This window comes from Phycodurus eques, chromosome 19, assembly GCF_024500275.1.
Source record: "Phycodurus eques isolate BA_2022a chromosome 19, UOR_Pequ_1.1, whole genome shotgun sequence".
Lineage (NCBI taxonomy): Eukaryota > Metazoa > Chordata > Actinopteri > Syngnathiformes > Syngnathidae > Phycodurus > Phycodurus eques.
In genome coordinates this window covers 15,931,693-15,953,612 of record NC_084543.1, presented here as the reverse complement: position 1 = coordinate 15,953,612, position 21,920 = coordinate 15,931,693, and the positions used below count along the sequence as shown (strand labels likewise).

Sequence of the window (21,920 nt, the reverse complement as noted above, 5' to 3'; positions counted from 1 at the left end):
GAAGACAAAAGCAGAGCAGCGAACCATGTGGTGGAAGCTGAGAAAGGAAGAGTGTTGTGCAGTTTTTCTGGAAGAGGTGAGACAGGCTCTTGGTGGACAGGAGGAGCTTCCAGAAGACTGGACCACTACAGTCAAGGTGATCAGAGAAACATGCAGGAGAGTACATGATGTATCTTCTGGCAGGAAAGGAGAGAAGGATACTTGATGGTGGAACCTCAAAGTACAGGAAATTATACAAGGAAGGAGGTTCGCTAAGAAGAAGTGTGACACTGAGAGGACCGAGGAGAGGAGAAAGGAATACATTGAGATGCGACGTAGGCAAAAGGTCAGAGTGGCAAAGGCCAAACAAGAGGCATATGATGACATGTATGCCAGGTTGGACACTAAAGAAGGAGAAAAAGATCTATACAGGTTGGCCAGACAGAGGGATCGAGATGGGAAGGATGTGCAGCAGGTTCGGGTGATTAGAATAGACACGGAAATGTGTTGACTGGTGCCAGTAGTGTGCTGGATAGATGGAAAGAATACTTTGAGGAGTTGATGAGTGAGTAAAATGAGAGAGAAGGAAGAGTAGAAGAGGCAAGTGTGTTGGACCAGGAAGTGACAATGATTAGTAAGGGGGAAGTTAGAAAGACATTGAAGAGGATGAAAAATGGAAAGGCAGTTGGTCCTGATGACATACCTGTGGAGTTATGGAAGCATCTAGGAGAGGTGGCTTTGGAGTTTTTGACCAGCTTGTTCAACAGAATTCTATGGTGAGAAGATGCCTGAGGAATGGGGGAAAAGTGTGCTGGTGCCCATTTTTTAAGAACAACGGTGATGTACAGAGCTGTGGGAACTATAGAGGAATAAAGTAGATGAGCCACACAATGAAGTTATGGGAAAGAGTAGTGGAGGCTAGACTCAGGACAGAAGTGAGTATTTGCGAGCAACAGTATGGTTTCATGCCTAGAAAGAGTACCACAGATGCATTGTGTTTTTGTAGATCTAGAGAAAGCCTATGACGGAGTATCCAGAGAGGAACTGTGGTACTGCATGCCGAAGTCTGCAGTGGCAAAGAAGTATGTTAGAATAGTACAGGACATGTATGAGGGCAGCAGAACAGTGGTGAGGTGTGCTGTAGGTGTGACAGAGGAGTTTAAGGTGGAGGTGGGACTGCATCAGGGATCAGCCCTGAACCCTTTCCTGTTTGCATTGGTGTTGGATAGGTTGACAGATGAGGTTAGACTGGAATCCCCGTGGACCATGATGTTTGCAGATGACATTGTGATCTGTAGTGAAAGCAGGGAGCAAGTGGTGCAACAGTTAGAAATGTGGAGGCACGCACCAGAAAGGAGAGGAATGAAAATTATCCAAAATATATGTGCATGATTGAGAGGGTGGAGGTGGAGGAGTGAGGCTACAGGGAGAAGAGTTAGCGATGGTGGAGGACTTCAAATACTTGGGGTCAACAGTCCAGAGCAATGGTGAGTGTGGTAAGAAAGTGAAGAAACATGTACAAGCAGGTCTGAAGGTGGTGGAGGAAGGTGTCAGGTGTGTTATGTGACAGAAGAGTCTCTGCTCGAATGAAGGGCAAAGTTTATAAGACAGTGGTGAGGTCAGCTATGATGTACGGATTACAGACATTGGCACTGAAGAGACAACAGGAACCAGAGCAGGAGGTGGCGGAAATGAAGATGTTGAGGTTCTCTCTAGGAGAAAGCAGGTTGGATAAAATTAGAAATGAGCTCATCAGAGGGACAACCAAGGTTAGATGTTTTGGAGACAAAGAGAGAGCAGACTTTGATGGTTTGGACACATCCAGAGGAGAGATAGTGAGTATATTGGTAGAAGGATGATTAGGATGGAACTGCCAGGCAAGAGAGCTAGAGGAAGACCAAAGAGAAGGTAGATGGATGTTGTGAAGGAAGACATGAGGGCAATTGGGGTTAGAGAGGAGGATGCAGGAGATAGGCTTATATGGAAAAGGATGACACGCTGTGGCGACCCCTAACGGGACAAGCCGAAAGGAAAAGAAGCAGAAGAATAAAATTGTTTTCTTCGTGGTAACTAACACGACGAGTAATGATTATAAATATGTATTTGGAGGTTGATTATGTTTAAGTTACCAAGTATGCACAATCTTGGGGAAAGTTGAATCCTGCAGTTCAAAATATAGGAGAGTTTCTGCGTAACCGAAGTCCAAAAGCATTGAATTATGAGCATGAAAAAATGGGTGTCTGGCGGACTGGACTGTGTGTTTCCATCGAAAATGCCTGGTGCCGGGACGCTATCTTGGTCAGTCAACACTGCACACCGCTAGTGGAGTTTATGGTTCTGAAGTGCAGGGCGTTTTATTTGCAGAGGGAATTCACTGCCATACTGCTTGTGGCAGTATATATTCCTCCAAACTCCAGCAATAATAGGAGTGAGGTGCTAAATGAGCTATACCATCATATCAGTGAACAGCTGACGGCCCGCCCAGATGCTTTCCTCATCCGAGCTGGGGACTTTAACAATCCTGAGCCCAAGGCTGTTTCCTAAACTGTACTCAAACATTGACTTTCCAACACTGGGAAATAACACTCTGGACAATGTTTTTATCCCCCTGAGAGGAGCCTACAAGTCCCTTCCCCTTCCACACCTTGGCGCCTCAGACCATCTCACTGTTATGCTAATGCCATCTTACAGAGCACTGGTTAAAGTCTCCCAACCAGTTAGGCTGACACTGACCCGGGATAGCGTGAAAGCCCTCACACACCTGGACTCTAAGGATCCATATGTCAGAATGCTGTTCATGGACTTCAGGTCATCATTCAATACCATCTTCCCTAAACAACTGATCTACAAATTGGGGATCAACACTTTGATGTACAACTGGCTGCTGGACTTTCTGACATGGAGACCGCAGGCAGTACATGTCGGCAGCAACACATCCAGCACCATCACTCTGAACACGGGGGCCCCTCAAGGTTGTGTGTTGAGCCTCCTCCTCTTCACCCTGCTGACCTATGACTGCACACCAACATACAACATTTTTAATAAATCAGCAAACATATCAATATGGGGTGCTGTTTTTACATTAATGAGGAAAAAAATTAACAGAAATGATTTTAGCAAATTGCTGCAATATAAAAATAAGAGTGAAAAATGTAAGGGGTTCTGAATACTTTCCGTACCCACAGTAGATGCACACACACACACACACACACACACACGCACACTCAAGCCAGCCACTTTAGCAGCATTGGGTTTTTGTAATTTAATTTATAAATGTCTTATATGCCTTGGTTCTCTGACCTTGACTATGTTGCACACGTCACCTGACCTTTGATATTTGTACATTCAATTAATATATTTTATACTGTATATAGTATAGTTTATTTATCTTTTGTATTGATATTATTTGTACTGTGTTTTGTAGCACCGCGGCCCATGAGTACTGTAATTTCAATCCTCTGTATGTGTTACGCATATTGAAGAATTGGCAATAAAAGTACCTTGTAACCTTGTAACCTTATCTCCTGGACTGTTCTGAAAAATAGAGGCGCTAGTATTGGCCAGAAATGTTTAATGATTGCGATGGAGATTCCGTCTGGGCCAGGCGTTCGTCCCGATTGCATATTTTCTAATGCATTATGTAATTCTGTGATGGTTCAAGGAGCATCAAGACTGTGTTTAATTTCTGTATTTAATTGAAGAATGTTTAGATCTTTAATAAAAGTGTCAATTACTTTTTGGTCTGGGTTGTTCAAAGATGTATATAAGCTGCTATAATAATTGCAAAATATTTCTCACTATTGTTCTGCTGTGGTTTACACCCCTAGTACCCATTTCCACTCTGTCCCTCTGTCTGTCCCCTAAAACCATTTTCTGTCCAGCTGCATTTTCAATAAATATCAGAATAATTAAAAACATTTAAATGCAATCAGAGGGAGTATTTCTAACTCCCCTTCTGCACAGCAAAACTGTTCCAGCACAAAGCCATACAGATCCACCATTCTGCAAGGCCATGTAGCTTAACAGGACCGATTTAAATATATATATATATATATATATATAGTAAAATATTTCCTTTATTTCTAGCTGTGACTGTGTACAGCTGCCATTTCAATCTTGAATGCCTGTCATTAATAATTTTTTTCTTTATTGCACTGAAGTTGGTTCGCAAGAAATGTACTCAAAGTTAGTGTATCTTAACTGTTGTCCCAGTCCCCAAGAAAGCTGCAATCTCGGGTCTGAATGACTACAGGCCTGTCGCCTTGACATGAAGTCCTTTGAAAGCCTCGTACTGGATCACCTCAAGAGCGTCACAGGTCTCCTGCTGGACCCCCTGCAGTTTGCCTACCGATTAAACAGGTCTGTGGACGACGCAGTCAACATGGGACTGCACCTCATCCTAAAGCACCTCGACGGCGCGTTGACCTACGAGAGGATCCTGTTCGTGGACTTCAGCTCAGCGTTCAACACCATCATCCCTGAACTCCTTTCCTCCAAGCTTCTCCAGCTCAGCGTCTCACCTGCCATCTGCCAGTGGATATACAGCTTCCTGACGGGCAGGACACAGCAGGTGAGGCTGGGGGACACCACCTCATCTACACACACACCAGCACCGGGGCGCCCCAAGGATGTGTCCTCTCTCCACTGCTCTTCTCTCTCTACACGAACGAATGCACCTCAATGCACTCAGCTGCCAAACTCCTGAAGTTTGCAGACGACACCACAGTCATCAGCCTCATCAAAGATGGTGACAAGTCTGCATATCGACAGGAAGTGGAGTGGCTGGAGCCATGGTGCGGCCGACACCATCTGGAGCTGAACACGCTCAAGACTGTATAGATGATTGTGGACTTCAGGAGGAATCTTTCGCCGCAACTGCCCCTCACGCTGTCCAATTGCCCTGTGTCAACCGTTGAGACCTTCACGTTCCTGGAAATCACAGTCTCTCAGGACCTGAAGTGGGAGACCAACATCAACTCCATCCTCTAAAAGGTCAAGCAGAGGATGTACTTCCTGAGGATATCTGTTGTTGACCGTTACTGCCGAGAAGTATCTGCACCATTTGCACAATTGACATTGTTCCAGACTATCGCATTACGAGTCACTTACTGCATTAATTTCTTGATGTCTCTGCGCCGTTCGCACAATGGTCACTGTACCAGACTATTGTTCTATTAGTCATTTCAAACTGCTCTAAATTGCCACAGGACTCTGCATCATTTAGTCAATTGTCACAAAAAAAAAGAAATTGTGTCGCATTACCACATTTCTGGTAACCTTTTATCGCTCAGTGACTGTGTTTTTATGTTTCAAAAGTATTCACTGTGTCTGTTGTCGTACTAGAGCGGCTCCAACTAACGGAGTCAAATTTCTTGTGCTTTTGACATACTTGACAACTAAAGATGATTCTGATTGTAGAAAATCTGTTCTTTTTGATAAAATGACATCTAATTGATGTTTTGCCTTTTGAAGTTGGTTTCTAAGCGTATCTGTCGGATTAATTGCATAGTCTTCTTTGAGATGTTTAATTTTATCCTCAATTTCCAACCATCCATCCATTTTCTGTACCGCTTATCCTCACTAGGGCCGCGGAGCCTAGCCCAGCTATCTTCGGGCGAGAAGCGGGGTGCACCCTGAACTGGTCGCCAGCCAATCGCAGGGCACATATAAACACATACACAGCTACGGGCAATTTAGAGTTTTCAATCAACCTACCACGCATGTTTTTAGGATAAGGGAGGAAACCGCAGTATCCTGAGAAAATCAATGCAGGCACGGGGGGAACATGCAAACTCCACACAGGCGGGTCCAGGATTTGAACCCTGGTCCTCAGATGTGCTAACCAGTCGTCCACCGTGCTGCCTTCAATTTAATTTTCTCATATTTGTTCTTGTTTTTTCTTGTACGAAGAGTATATGATTCGACCTCTCATTTCCTGGTTTCCCACAGCAGTCGTTGAATTTCAAAAAATCCTCCCATTCTTTCTTCATAAAATAATCAAAGTCCAGGTCTTTCAATAGGGACGTGTTGAAGCGTCATGTTGGTGGGGGTCCCAAATTTGACAAAATTTTTAGGTTGAGAGAAATTGGTGCATGGTCACTGATTATGATTGGATGTATTTTGGAGGTAATTCTTGGGCTGTTGAATTGGGAGAAAGTTGAGAGAAAACAAATCTATTCTTGAGAAAGAGCGGTGAACTGATGAGAAAAATGTGTATTCTCTTTTTGTCTTGTTTTTTTCAGCCTCCATATGTCAACAAGTCCAAAGTCATCCATATACTTCTCTAATACGTATATTGGCGCATTGTGGCTGATTGCTATTTTTGAGATTTGAGCAATCTATAAGGGGATTTAGCATAAGGTTAAAGTCGCCTCCCATGATAATTGTAGAATTGGCTGACAAGTTAAGCAAGTATGAAAACAGCGTGTGAAAAAAGGATGGATTATCTTTATTGATCTGGGCATATACATTGACAATTGTGTATAGTTTGTTAAATATTGTAGCCTGTATAATTATGTATCGGCCTTCTGGTTTTGCTACTGTACTATTTATTGTAAAAAATAGTCTTTTATGAACTAGTATTGAGACTCCTCTTTGTCTACTGTTATAAAAAGCCGAGATATCCTGAGTGAAATTAGAGTCAATGAGGAATTTAGGAGCGCACTAGCTTCATTCTTAATCAATGCGTGAGCTTGTGTTGTTTCGTTCGCGAACGTTTCGTTCAGAGGAACGAGTCTTTTTAGTGAATGAACTGAACCGAATCAGTTTATGAAATGATTCGTTCTTTTATCTTGGCCGCCACCCGCCGCCGTCAAGCAAGCGAGTCGGCTGGGAGCAGAAAAGGAACTGCCGAAACGTTCTATCACTCACTTCTGAATCTTTGGCGAATGACCAATGAGCAGCCAGCGTGCAGGCGGGGGTGGGACTTCATTAAACGTACTGCCGTGTGATTTGTGATCCGCCAGCGTTGTCACTCATTTTGGCGAATGACCAATGAGCAGCCAGCGTCAGGCAGCGCAATGCAACCGGGGGAGGGACTTAAGTGATCAGTGATTTGTTCAGTGAACTGGTGTACTGAGGAACTGAACAGTGATTCGTTCGTAGAACTTATCGTTCGCGATCCGTTAGACACGAGTGATTGGTTCGTGGAAATTCTTCGTTTGTGATCCGCTAAGGAGCAATGTACTAGTACGATGAGTGATTTGTTTGCACAAGGAATGACGTACTACGCAATGAACATACTCATGAGTGATTTTAACCTCAAGTCCTGACGTCCTCGCGGGGATAGTTTTCACGAGCAGCCGTTTCTTTAAGCTAACGGCTCATGTTGAGTCAGTCAACCACATGAAAACAACCACACATATTTAAAATAAATGTAAATTAATAATAAATGTTTTTCATACACATACATATCATTCCTTCTGTCTCTAATGTGATTATTCAAGCTTTTTTTGTCAAAATATTAATAATAACAACACATTAAACTTCTAAAGCGCTTATCGAGACACTCAAAGACGCTTTCCACTAATCAAACACCCGATGCACTTGTATTTCAAAACTTCAACTTCATTCTCTGCATCACAATCTTTCACAAGGAGGAGGACATCAAGGAGGACTTGATGTGGTGCATGAGGAGCCACTTGAAGCACTTAATCGGGGTGCTCATTTATCAAGCGTGCGTACACCCAGAAGTGTGCGTAAAGCAAACATTCCCAAGCAAAGTATGGTACAGTATTCCCTTGCCACTTCGCGCTTCACGTTTTGCGGCTTCAGTGCTTTGCGGGTTTTTCCAAAATATTCATTAAAAAATAAATAAATAAATACAGCCATATTGGCAGCCATATTGCGGAAAGACGCGTTGTTTCATGTTGATGTGTGCGAGAGAACGTCTCCCTGCATGCCAAACAAAGAGATGAGTTGACTCAGAGGCTTTGTACATGCCTGTACTGTACGGGCACTCATACAAGGCGCGTGATTGGTTCCCGGCGCGACATCGACCAATGAGAGCACGAGTGGATTTATCCCGTGAGCTGATTGCCTGTGCATCATTGCAGCCTCACCCTCATTGAACGAATACATACTCTGCGGTGTAATTTTTGCCTATATTGAAAGTATGCAGGTTTTTTTTAGACAATGAGTCGTTTTAGACAGTGATCGTGAACTATTTCAATACGCTTATTTTTAAAAAAATCAATCACTAAAATGCCTGCTTGACGAATGAAAACCGCCACCTAATCCCACATGAAGTACTTGCAGATTCATTTCCGCATATATAGACTGGTTACGTCAGATTACTTTTGTATTGATTGCATCACAAATGCCTCTGAGATGTTTGCAAAGAGTTCCTATGGCTGACACAGGCATTTCTGTTGGGTGCATGGTGGCGTTGTGTGACCATTGCCATTGTGTGACAGAGGCGGACTTTGATGGTGATCGCTGGCTGTCATGTCGGACTACTGTCATATTTGGCAGTGTGATTGTGGTAGTTTTTTAGTTCTTGACAATGACATAAAACATGCATTTGATTTTGTGACATATTAAAGGATTTTTGTACGGTCATAGGGCTCGACTGATCGCGGACTTTGATGGGCACGAGTAGCTGTCCTAACGGCGGACACTTGACTTGATGCACTTCTTGCATGCCTGCATGTGTGTGATCTGGTTCTAATTGCAGCATGCAATCACAGCAGAATATGAATTGAATTTACCATTGAAGGAATATCCATCCATCCAGCCATCCGTTTTATGTCTCGCTTATCCTCACTAGGTGTAAATGTCAGTGCGAAAGGTTGTTTGTTTCTATGTGCCCTGCGATTGGCTGGCGACCGGTTCAGGGTGTACCCCACCTCTCCACCTCTCTGTGACCCAAGTGAGGATAAGCGGTTGTTGGATTTATCTTGCCCAACAATATAAAAAATAGACACAAAAGGAATGAAGACGCTGGCTTCTTTTTCTCATTAGGAGGGCGCATCGGAGATTGTTCAGATTACAGCCTCTCAACACGCTCTAAACAATCTCTCCCGTCGCTCCTGCATTTATTTGAAAATAGGGAGGTTTCTAAGTTTACAAGACATAACGTACTAAGCTACAAGACACAACACACTAAGGGTAGGGTTTCAAGGTGAAAACATGGCACCAACACCTGCCACGTCCCGGCCACGTCCTTCTCTCAGATGATTCCTGCTGAGTCATCTTCTTGAAGGCGAGACATCTTTCTTTCTAAAAATTGTCCATAATACTAATGCAAGCTAAGCAAATAAATGATAACTTCTCCAATATATCCAACAGCGGTAAAGAATATGCATGGATGAATTAACCTACCATGGATGTTTTTGGGATGTGGGAGGAAACCAGAGTACCTGGAGAAAACCCATGCATGCACGAGGATAACATTAAAATTCCACACAGGCGATTTGAAACCCGGTCCTCAAAACTGTGAGGCAGATGTGCTCACCATTCGACCACCATGCCGCCTTGAAGGAATATAATGAGTAAAATTTAATTCGATTGCAATCAAGAATGTCATTTGAAGTTCAAATTCAATTGAGTTTCAGTGGAACATTATTCACATTTCTTACTGGATATTTTTTCTTTTGTCTTTTAATTAATTCATCAGGTGAGGGGGACAATGTATAACACAGGTCGCCATGTTTCTGTGCGATTGGACAAGGAGCATCTGGTTAATATCTCTGGTGGGCCTATGATGTACAGCCATCGTCTGGAGGAGATTCGGCTACACTTTGGTAGCGAAGACAATCAGGGCTCTGAACATCTGCTGAATGGACAGGCTTTCTCTGGAGAGGTGAGTGCAATGTGTGTCTTTGTATGCTTTCTGCAGAGGAAACTGGAAGAGGACGTCTGAAACGAGAATGTTTATGTCAAGATAAACTGAGCAAGGTTTGGTGAATTCCTGATATGGGTGCCCATTGGAACAAATAAAGAGGCTAAAATAAGACTGAAAAATAAATCCCACTGAAAGAAAATACTTGTTCTAATATAGAGAACAGGATACCTCCTGAAATAAATATTTGAAGACAAAACAACTTGGACAATGTATTTTCTTTGGAAAGAGGACATATTACAGATATGTATGCATGCTATACATCTTGACACATATATTGTGACAAGATGTATAGCAATATCTGGCAGCAAGGAGGTCCCAAACACAGATCCTTATACCACATGCAAATGACCAGAACACCGGGAGGCACAGCCAAATAAATCAAGGCATTACAAATTACTTAATGTTCTATGTTTTTCAGAGAATTCATAGACATCAAACTCACACATTATCATATTTTCAAACTGTGTTATCACAGGGTGTGCTGAATAAAAATGTTTTACGAATACCGGACTGTTCCGTAACTACAAATGAAAGCCCAAGAGGAAGTTGACTAGGTGTTTAGTAGTGTTGAGCAAATTAGTTATAGGTACCTATCACTTTCCCAAAAAGTAATTAAAGTGAAACCAAAAAGACACAAATATTCTAAGCAAACATTAATAATAATAATAATAATGCATTATACTTATATAGCGTTGTTTTTTTTAAGCACTCGAAGACGCTTCGCAATTTCAGGCATTATTCATTCACTCGTTAGTCACACTGATGGTGGTAAGCTACTTGTGTAGTCACAGCTTCCCTGGGGCACTCTGATGGAAGCCTGGCTGCCATCACCTAACATCCAGCCAGATTCATTCGTAGGCAACGTGGTTAATTGTCTTGCCCAGGGACGCAACGATGACAAATTTGACACATCACAGAAAAGTCTTGTTAACAAGCGAGAAAATGAATGAATGGATTAAAAAAAATTACAAAGTATGTGAAATCGGGCTTCAAAATGGTCAAGAATTTAGATTCTTTGAGTTTCCAGACGCTAAAAGTGCTCAAAATCAAAATAATAATAATACAGTGGGTACGGTAAGTATTCAGACCCCCTTAAATTTTTCACTCTTTGTTATATTACAGCCATTTGGTAAAATCGTTGAAGTTCATTTTTTTCCTCATTAATGTACACACAGCACCCCATATTGACAGAAAAAAAAGAGAATTGTTGAAATTTTTGCAGATTTATTAAAAAAAAATTTTTTTAAATGAAATATCACACAGCCATAAGTATTCAGACCCTTTGCTCAATATTGAGCAGAAGCACCCTTTTTAAGCTAATACAGCCATGAGTCTTTTTTGGAATGATGCAACTAATTTTTCACACCTGGATTTGGGGATCCTCTGCCATTCCTCCTTGCAGATCGTCTCCAGTTCTGTCCGGTTGGATGGTGAACGTTGGTGGACAGCCATTTTCAGGTCTCTCCAGAGATGCTCAATTGGGTTTAAGTCAGGGCTCTGGCTGGGCCATTCAAGAACAGTCACGGAGTTGTTCTGAAGCCACTCCTTTGTTATTTTAGCTGTGTGCTTTGGGTCATTGTCTTTTTTGAAGGTGAACAATCGGCCCAGTCTGAGGTCCTGAGCACCATGGAGAAGGTTTTTGTCCAGGATATTCCTGTACTTGGCCGCATTAATCTTTCCTTCGATTACAACCAATCGCCCTGTCCCTGCAGCTGAAAAACACCCCCACAGCATGATCCTGTCACCACCATGCTTCACTGTTGGGTCTGTATTTGACAGGTGATGAGCAGTGCCTGGTTTTCTCCACACATACCGCTTAGAATTAAGGACAAAATGTTCCATCTTGGTCTCATCAGACCAGAGAATCTTATTTCTCACTATCTTGGAGTCCTTCATTTTTTTAAATTTTTTTTTAGCAAACTCCATGCAGGCTTTCATGTGTCATGCACTGAGGAGAGGCTTCCACTCTGCCATAAAGCCCCGACTGGTGGAGGGTTGCAGTGATAGTTGACTTTCTATAACTTTCTCCCATCTCTCGATTGCATCTCTGGAGCTCTGCCACAGTGATCTTTAGGTTATTCTTTACCTCTCTCACCAAAGCTCCTCTCCTTGCTCCTTGCTCAGTTTGGCCGGATGGCCAGCTCTAGGAAGGGTTCTGGTCGTCCCAAACGTCTTCCATTTAAAGATTATGGAGGCCACTGTACTCTTAGGACCCTTACGTGCAGCAGAAATGTTTTTGTAAGCTTGGCCAGATCTGTGTCTTGCCACAATTCTGTCTCTGAGCTCTTCAGGCAGTTCCTTTGACCTCATGATTCTCATTTGCTCTGACATTCACTGTGAGCTGTAAGGTTTTATATAGACAGGTGTGTGGCTTTCCTAATCAAGTCCAATCAGTATAATCAAACACAGCTGGACTCCAATGAAGGTGTAGAACCATCTCAAGGATAATCAGAAGAAATGGACAGCACCCGAGTTAAATATGAGTGTCACAGCAGAGGTTCTGAATACTTATGGCTGTGTGATAGTTCAGTTTTTCTTTTTTAATAAATCTGCAAAAATTTCAACAATTCTGGGTTTTTTTCTGTCAATATGGGGTGCTGTGTGTACAAATGAGGAAAAAATTAACTTAAATGACTTTAGAAAATGGCTGCAATATAGCAAAGAGTGAAACATTTAAGGGGGTCTGAATACTTTCCGTACCCACTGTACATGTAATAATAATGAATTTTATTTATAGGCACCTTTCACAGCAGTCAAGGTCACCGTACAAAAATAGTTAAAAGCAATCTAGCGATACAATAAAAATAACCAAGCATTAAACAAACATCAATTAAAATGGCAAATGATATTGGGGAAAGTTAAACTAAACAGGCAGGTGTGTCTTTGAGTTTGGTTTTGAAGAGGGTTAATGAGTCTGTGTTTCGGCGGTCAGGTGGTAAGTTCCAAAGACGGAGGGCAGAGCAGCTGAAGGCTCTGTCCCCCACAGTAGACAGATGGGCAGAAGGGATGGTGAGGTGGATGGAGGACAAAGATCTGAGAGAGCAGGAAGCAGCAAGCTATGGTGGTGCGAGGTTATTGTTTGCCTTGGAGGTGGAGATCGGTATTTTATATTGGATGTGGTATTGGACTGGGAGCCAGTGGAGTTGTGGAAGCCCTGATGTGATGTGGTGAATGGAGGGGGTCCTTGTGATAATACGATTCAGTTCAATTTGATTCAGCTAACTGGTGCCCATGGCCTGGTGGCAGCCCAGTGGTGGCTGACTGGTGTTGCCTGTTTGGATATACGCTCACTGACTGCCCAATAATGTGTCCCTATCACATTATGCCAGTGGCTGAACATTGACATATTCCATCATATTAACTGGCGATAAATGTCAGCGCCATCTGACTCTTTCACCTGCGAGGAGCTATCAACTGGAATGATGCTATTGCGGCTTGGCGTTTGTCTGAAAGCGCTGCAACTGCAGTCATCATAATGGCGCGATGGTGAGTTAGATTTTTAATCATTTGTTTTTATTTTGTCTGTCAGTCGTAAAATACAATTTAGTGACTCACCTTCAGTCTGTGGCCCTGCTGATAAACAACAGCTGGCTCACCTGCTTTTCTATAATGGACCTCCAATAATGCATTCAGTCCTAAGCACAGTATTCTGATTAAAGTACTTTTATTGGATTTATTTTGTAAAGAATAAAAAAAAATAAATGCTTGTTAGGCGAGAAGTGCGCATGTCAGGGGTGCTAACTTCTGTGTCCTCTTCACATTTAAAGTTTGATAAATTTTCTAAATTGATTTCTACGCCATTCCTACACCTCAGGAAAACTCCACGCACGGTGGGTGTGTCAAATGACATTATAGGAGAATCCGCATAGGTAAAGGTTGCGTAAGTCAGACGGTTAAAAAAACAGCCTTACACATAAACGGGAGAATATGGCCCTTTGTACTGTAAATTCAAACTGGAATGTGCCTTTGAGCAATGTTTCATGAGATTTGAGTTACAACGTGGGGTCCTACTGGTCCTGTAGTCATGTTGGTGACCCATTATGTTGATATGGACATATTTAAATTAGTAACAGAAACAGTACATAAATGATTTTAATGTTGGACGACGTGAATTTAGCCACCTATTTAATGTCATATATTATTGTTGATATAATTGCTATGGTCCTAAAGTGGATCAATAAAAATAACAATAAATGTTTGACAAATTATGATTTCACCTTATTGAGTGTATATATATTAGCAGAATGTCTGTTTACATGGCTTTCGTACCTCTAATCCAACCGCTATTTTTGGGAACAAGTGCTTTTGAATGAGTCTGACTCACCGGTGCTCAACGTGTCCTCCGCAGCATGTGGGGCTACCAATATGCGGGGCCGAAAAATCAAGCTTTTTTTGTTTTGGTTGTGTGGCACTGTCTTCCTGTCCTTCAACGTTAATGGCCAATAATTTCATTAAAGCTTGTGCCGGTGAAAGAGGTTGCTCAAGGCGCTTTTGTCCATAGCAGAATGTGCAATCGTCTATTTGTTCCTTTAAATTTGTTTACAGAAAAAAAGTAGTCTTTACTTCAAGATAACGAATGCTGCTTTCGCTGTACTTTTAACCTGGCTCGCTATTTCTGTTTTTTCTCGTTTCGTTGGTCCTCACAACTCACTACTTGTGTTGACTCATTGTGTGTGTGTCTGTGCAACCATCCTTGCTTTCGCAACACACACCCAAGTCTATCTCTGATTGGCTTCCAATGAAATTTTACTCTCTCACCCAATCATCATCACTTCGTCTCCTGCCCCCTCGAGACGGGTGCGCGTGCAGTGTGACGTCATCTCAACACCTTGATGCTTACACGACACCTCGATGACCAGAAACACCAAGCCACATTTTAGTTTTTAAAATATGTCACGGTAAGTCGTGCTATTGCGAAAGACCATATCTGAAAATATAAACATTAGCTAATACACGTTAGCTGAATAAATAACATTATGGAGTCACAGGTGTGGACTTGGGCTAATATTAGCAATGTTAACTGGTGAATAGCTAGCCCATTATTATAATGAGCTAGCTAATTTTGTTAGGCAAGTTAGGCTTCATCATGCAATTAGTTAGGCTCATCAGATGACTTGTCTGGTTGCACCTTGGATTTGGATGGAAAGGGTATGCTTCCTTTTCTCGAGCACTGTTAGAGACGTGCCATTAGCACTGATAAAAGTCTTGCTGAGATACTGATTATTATTATTCATTTCTTTTTTTTTTTTTTTTTTTTTTTTTTAAATCAACTTTTTTGTAGTTCAGCGCCACCCACTCAGATGTCTGGAAGAAAAGCTTCAATGGCTGTGGGATCTTCATTCTAATGGCATTACAATTCTTCTTATTTTAAGTAGGCTATGCAGGTACTGTATAATGTGGTCACTCAATAGCTTTCAACGCGTTACATACATACTACATAACATATTTCATTCCATATTTGCTGTAGCTCTCAAGCATTGAAATGCCATGTAACAAGTAGAATATGGGTCAGATGTGATAGAGTAGGATTTTACTGGGTTTGGACCGACTGATGATTTTTCTGGTTTATTACAGTATGCTCTTTACATGGTGCTTGGGGGAGATTTTGACTTCACAATGGTAAGTACAAAGAAAGTGGTCAAATTCATCACAGTGCACTTTTTGTTGGAGAACATGACTTCAGTGTGAGTAATATTGCATATTTTCAGAATGACAGACACAATTAGGAGATGATGGTGTGTGTTGCTCAAGGTTATCGGGTGTTTTAACATGTAAACAATAATATTATTATCGCATCACATTTATACTTACAACATAAACGTGTCTTACAAAATGCCAAATATCCTTCTGACGACAAGAAAAAAAATATTATCCAATCACTGTTTTTTTTGTTTTTTTACTAACTAGCAAGAGGTACCAAAGCAAGGACATTGACTGGTCGTCAAGAAAATATGATGCATTTTGATAAATACTATATATGAGTCTTGGATAGGTGATAAATGGCCTGTTTTTCATGCTTATAATTGAAATTTACACCCTGGGCAATTAAAAAAATTGTGCAACAATGTGGTCTATGTATAGATCACAACGGATATGGAGGAGGCAAAGAGGTCACGGACAATATCTCCAGAAGAGTCTGCTATTATGCATCCTAACCGACTGTCAAATGCGACTAACTGTCCATGTAATACTAATGAATGCTCAAAATATTACAATAGTTAATGGGTTTAATCAGAAAACTCTTGACCTGGCACTGGCGCATCAGAAGAATCTGGAGGTCAGTAAGGAACTACCAGAACACAAAGACATTAAAATTTTTGTATATTAGCTTTATAGTTTAATCTCTAGTAAATTGGGAAAATCTTATTACACATGCGAGCTGAAGAACGCTACCAAGAAAGGAAAATCTATGACTTCATCATATGCAGCCATGACCTCAGATGTCATCTAGATTGGGTGTCATGAACGGAACAGAGGATAGGACCCAAAAATGCACGACTCCAAACCAAATGGACAGTTTCCAAAAAGAGAGGTTTAATAGACGGGCATAGGTCGGTACACAGGCAGGCAATCCAAGAAAGGCAACAGTATCCAAAAACATGAGGCAAAGAGGCAAGGTTGATAATCGGAACAGGGTCAAATCTTACTGTGAGTCTGTGACATGGAAACAAGGAATGCTGGAACGCGACGACAAGGTACAACGAACTGGCAACGAGAGGGAATGAGACACGAGGTTAAATACAATAGGTAATTAGGGTGAACGAGGCACAGGTGGTGAAGATGCTCACAGGAGCAGGTGTGTGTGAAACAGGGGAAGACAAAACCCGGAACACACACACATGACAGTGGGTATTTCATAAAATAAATGCTTAAATAATAGCTACATCTTTTGTGAAGAACAAAGGCTGTTGTGGTCATACTTTTTTCATAAATTGATGGATTTGATATTCTCATGTTATGGCTGTGGTAATGTTGAGCATCCACCAACAGGAGAAGACCCATGCAGGCACGAGGAGAATATGCAAATTCCACACAGGGAGGCCAGATTTGAATCCGGGACCTCAGAACTGTCAGGCAGATGTGCTAACCCCGGGGTCACCAACCGTTTTTGACTCAAGATCTACTTTTCAAGTAGCTAACCTCCTGAAATCTACCAGTTCAGTGTCAACATCACAAACCCACACACCTTTTCCAGTCTCCAGTATTAACCTCAAAACACTTTTTCTTGTTATCATACAACCACGATACATGCGCACGAAAACACACACACACACACACACACAGTGGCTGAAATAAGTATTTAACACATCAACATTTTTCTCACAAAATATATTTTCACTCTAAACATTTTCTTATCTGAGGTCGGGTCGCGGGGGCAGTAGCTTTAGCAGGGACGCCCAGACTTCCCTCTCCCCAGCCACTTCATCCAGCTCTTCCAGGGGGGTCCTGAGGCGTTCCCAGGCCAGCTGAAAGACGTAGTCTCTCCAGCATGTCCTGGGTCGTCCCCGGGGTCTCCTCTCGGTGGGACGTGCCCGGAATACCTCGCCAGGGAGCCTTCCGGGAGGCATCCGAATCACCTCATCTGGCTCCTATCGATGTGGAGGAGCAGAGGCTCTACTCTGAGATCCTCCCGGATGACCGAGCTTCTCACCCTATCTCTAAGGGACACCCCGGACACCCTGCGGAGGAAATACATTTTGGCCGCTTGTATCCGGGATCTTGTTCTTTCGGTCACGAACCACAGCTTGTGACCATAGGTGAGTATACGAACATAGATCGACCGGTAAATTGAGAGCTTCGTCTTTCGGTTTAGCTCCTTCTTTACCACAACAGTCCACATCACTGCAGACGCTGCACCGAGCCGCCTGTCGATCTCCCATTCCATTCTTCCCTCACTTGTGAAGAAGACCCCAAAATACTTGAACTCCTCCACTTGGGGCAGGATCTCATCCCCGACCTGGAGAGTGCACGCCACCATTTTTCCGACCGAGGACCATGGTCTCAGATTTGGAGGTGCTGATACTCATCCCAGCCGCTTCACACTCGGCTGCGAACTGCTCCAGTGAGAGTTGGAGATCATGGCTTGGTGAAGCCAACAGAACCACATCATCTGCAAAAAGCAGAGATGCAATACTGAGGCAACCAAACCGGACCCCCTCTACGCCTCGGCTGCGCCTTGAAATTCTGTCCATAAAAGTTATGAACAGAATCGGTGACAAAGGGTGACCTCAACCCCAGAGATAGGAGAGAACCCCGACTCTGCTTCCTCATGGGAAGGCATGTCGCTGGCATTGAGGAGGTGTTCGAAGTATTCTCCCCACCGACTCACAACGTCCCGAGTCGAGTGCTCCATCCACACCATACACAGTGTTGCTTCCCCCTCCTGAGATGCTGATGGTGGACCAGAATTTCATTTAAGCCACCCAGAAATCATTCTCGATGGCCTCACCGAACTCCTCCCACGCCCGAGTTTTCAGCGACCATCAAAGCTGGATTCCGCTTGGCCAGCCGGTACCAGTCAGCTGCCTCAGCAGTCCCACAGGCCAAAAAGGACTGATAGGACTCCTTCTTCAGCTTGATGGCATCCCTCACCAATGTCCACCAATGGGGACAGGGGTTGCCGCGACGACAGGCACCGACCACCTTACGGCCGCAGCTCCGGTCGGCCGCCTAAATGTCCCCCGCCACCCCCGTAACATGAGCAAAGTTCTGTCGTAGGTGGGAGTTGAAACTCCTCTGACACGGTATTCTGCCAGACATTCCCAGCATACAGCTCAGTATACAGCTCTGCCCCTCTCTTCACCCGAGTGTCCAAGACCGCAAGTCCAATGACACGACCAGAAAAATCGATCATCGAATCCATGATGAGTACAGAAGTCCAATAACAGAACACCACTCAGGTTGTGATCAGGGGGGGAGGGGGGGGGGGGGCGTTCCTCCCAATCACGCCCCTCCAGGTCTCACTGTCATTGTCCCTCAGCAGAACAATGGAGTCCCCTTCGGCAGCACTCTCCAGCACCCCCTCCAAGTACTCCAAAAACGGTGGGTACTCTGAATTGCTGTTTGGTGCATAGGCACAAACAACAGTCAGGAACCGTCCCCCCACCCGACGGCGGAGGGAGGCTACCCTCTCGTCCACCGGACTGAACCCCAATCTACAGGCCGGGGGGCAATAAGCATACGCACACCTGCTCTGCGCTTCTCACCGAAGAGAGTCCAACCCCTCTCAAGATGACTGGTACCAGAGCCCAAACCATGTGTATAGTCGGCAAGCCCGACTATATCTAGTTGGAATTTATCGACCTTACACACTAGCTCGGGCTCCTTCCCTGTCAGAGAGGTGACATTCCACGTCCCTAGAGCCAGCTTCGGTAGCCGGGGATCAGATTGCCAAGGTACCAGCCTTCGGCCACCGCCCAGCCCTTTTTCTGGTCCCTCACCTAGGACCTGTTTACCATGTGTGACCCTACCAGGGGCGTAAAGCCCTGGACAACTTAGCTCCTAGGATCACTGGGACACACAAACACCTCCACCACGATAAGGTGACGACTCCAGGAGGGGTTTTTCAAATGTAAAAAGGGTAATCTAGATACGTTGACTGGTAAGAGCATGATATTGGCAGATGTACATTTGGAGTTAAATGAATTAGTCAACATATGACGCGCTGTGGCAACCCCTAAAGGGACAAGCCGAAAGGAAAAGAAGAAGATTAGTCAACACATGACTGTAAATCACTCTGCATTCCCCAGGCAACAATATACGCCATTGAAGGGTGTGTCGACTGTAGCGGCAAAGGGCATTTTCAAGGAACAAAGCACAATATGGCTGGAGGTAAGATGATTAATAATACTAAACCTTCTTCATCGTTTGTCATGGGGTATCTTTGAACTGTTAATGTCTGATTTATAGATAATGTCTCATGTCTTTCTTTGGCAGTAAACAGCAGCTACTTGGAGAGCAACTGATGAGGGGTATGACTAAGGAGTGCAAGGGAAGGCTGAGGGAACATGGAGAGAAACTCAAAGAGCTCTACAATCAGATGAGTTTTTGAGAAGACTTGTTGCGTTTTGTGTGTGTGTGTGTGTGTGTGTGTGTGCGTGTTTGACAAATATGCACCATAAAGGTTTGACAAACATGCACAATAAATTATTTTATGATAAGACTTTTGTGAATGCATTTTTGTTCACTGGCCAGACTCCAAAGGCCACTGATGTTTTGTGGACAGTCCCTGTTTTAGGCAGCTCTCGATGTACTTATATGCATCAATGTTGGTCAAAACATTGGGGGGAAGGGGGTTGGGGGGTTGGGCGGATGTAAGGCATGGGGGAAAATGTAAGACATGAATAAAGACAGATATTTTTATTTTTTTTTATGAAATTACATTTGACCTGACAATTATAAGGGACACAAAAGGATGAGGTTATTTTATCAGACATTGGCCTGATACTATCATATATTTATAAGACAGATTTATGATGTTTTTTTTCTTTTTTTTTAATAACATTAAACCTGAGAATGCGGCACGGTGGCCGACTGGTTAGAGCGTCAGCCTCACAGTTCTGAGGACCCGGGTTAAATCCCCGTGCCTGTGTGGAGTTTGCATGTTCTCCCCGTGCCTGCGTGGGTTTTCTCCGGGCACTCCGGTTTCCTCCCACATCCCAAAAACATGCATTAATTGGAGACTCTAAATTGTCCGTAGGTGTGACTGTGAGTGCGACTGGTTGTTTGTTTGTATTTGCCTTGCGATTGGCTGGCAACCAGTTCAGGGTGTACCCCGCCTCCTGCCCGATGACAGCTGGGATAGGCTCCAGCACGCCCGCGACCCTAGTGAGGAGAAATGGCTCAGAAAATGGATGGGTGGAAAAACCTGAGAATGAAAAAGGGACATACTGTAAAAGGATGTGGTTATTTTGTCAGACATTGGCCTGATAGGATCGTATTTCATTTATATTGATAAGACAGATTTATGTTTGTTATTTATTAAAATAACATTACACGTGACATTGAAAAAGGATGTAAAAAGGATGAGGTTATTCAGACATTGGCATGATATTATCATAATTCGTTTTCTGTATGTTTATAAAAAATATTTGTTTCTTAAAATAACATTACAGCTGACAATGAAAAAGGGGCATAAAAGGATGAGATTATTTCATCAGACATTGGTTTGAGACTATCGTATTTCATTTATATTTATAAGACTGATTTATGTTTGTTATTTATTAAAATAACTTTACACCTGACAATAAAAAGGGACATACAAATATGAGGTTATTTTGTAAAACTGATACTATCATATTTCGTTTCCTGTATATTTATAAAACAAATTTATGTTTCTTATTTATTAAATTAACATTACACCTGACAATGAGAAAGGGACATAAAAGGATGAGGTTACTTTGTTAGACATTGACCACATATTATAATGTTTTTTACATTACACATTTATTTCGGCGTTAACGAGATATGCGCCAGACTTTTATTTTGAAAACTGCTACTTTGAGCTCCGAGGTGTTGAGGTGATGCTACACTGCACGTGGAGACTTGGCGCCTTCACAAAGGTCAGTTTTTAAAAAAAAAAAGGGGTGGGGGGGAAAGCCTCTCGGAGCTCACTGCTCTGATGAAAACTTCTTCGATGATCTAATAATTAAAGTAACGCTATGTTTTTTGACAGTAAGGATAACGGTGTTATCATGATTGAAATAGTAATTAGTTAGATTATGCGTTACAACTGGAAAAAGTATTGCTATTAATAACTGTTTATTTATAACATCATTACTCTCATCACCAGTGTTGAGATCAGGAATGACACTTAAGATACATGATATAAATAAGGACAAGCAAATCAAGAAAGAAAAGTCCGTCCATCCATTTTCTGTACCGCTTCTTCTCACTAGGGTCGCGGAGCATGCTGGAGCCTATCTCAGCTATCTTCGGGCGAGAGGCAGGGTACACCCTGAACTGGTCGTCTTTATCATCCAAATACAATATCTGCTGGGGTGACTTGCGTACATACAATTAATTTCCATGGGAGTTTCCGTTTGTGGTTTAACTTCCCACCACAATAGTGCTGTCTGACAATGAGGGTGTTGATGTA

The 21,920-nt window shown here is 42.9% G+C and overlaps 1 protein-coding gene across 9 annotated transcripts in view; it reads left to right on the top strand.

Moving 5' to 3' along the window:
* The window catches only part of ca10a (carbonic anhydrase Xa), a 194,547-nt gene that overhangs the window by 64,372 nt on the left and 108,255 nt on the right, over positions 1–21,920 (top strand). For all 9 annotated transcript variants that reach the window (XM_061706012.1, XM_061706005.1, XM_061706011.1 and 6 more), the window contains one exon: positions 9,596–9,781. In XM_061706012.1, the coding sequence (XP_061561996.1) occupies positions 9,596–9,781 (186 nt within the window). The remainder of the gene's footprint in view (positions 1–9,595; positions 9,782–21,920) is intronic.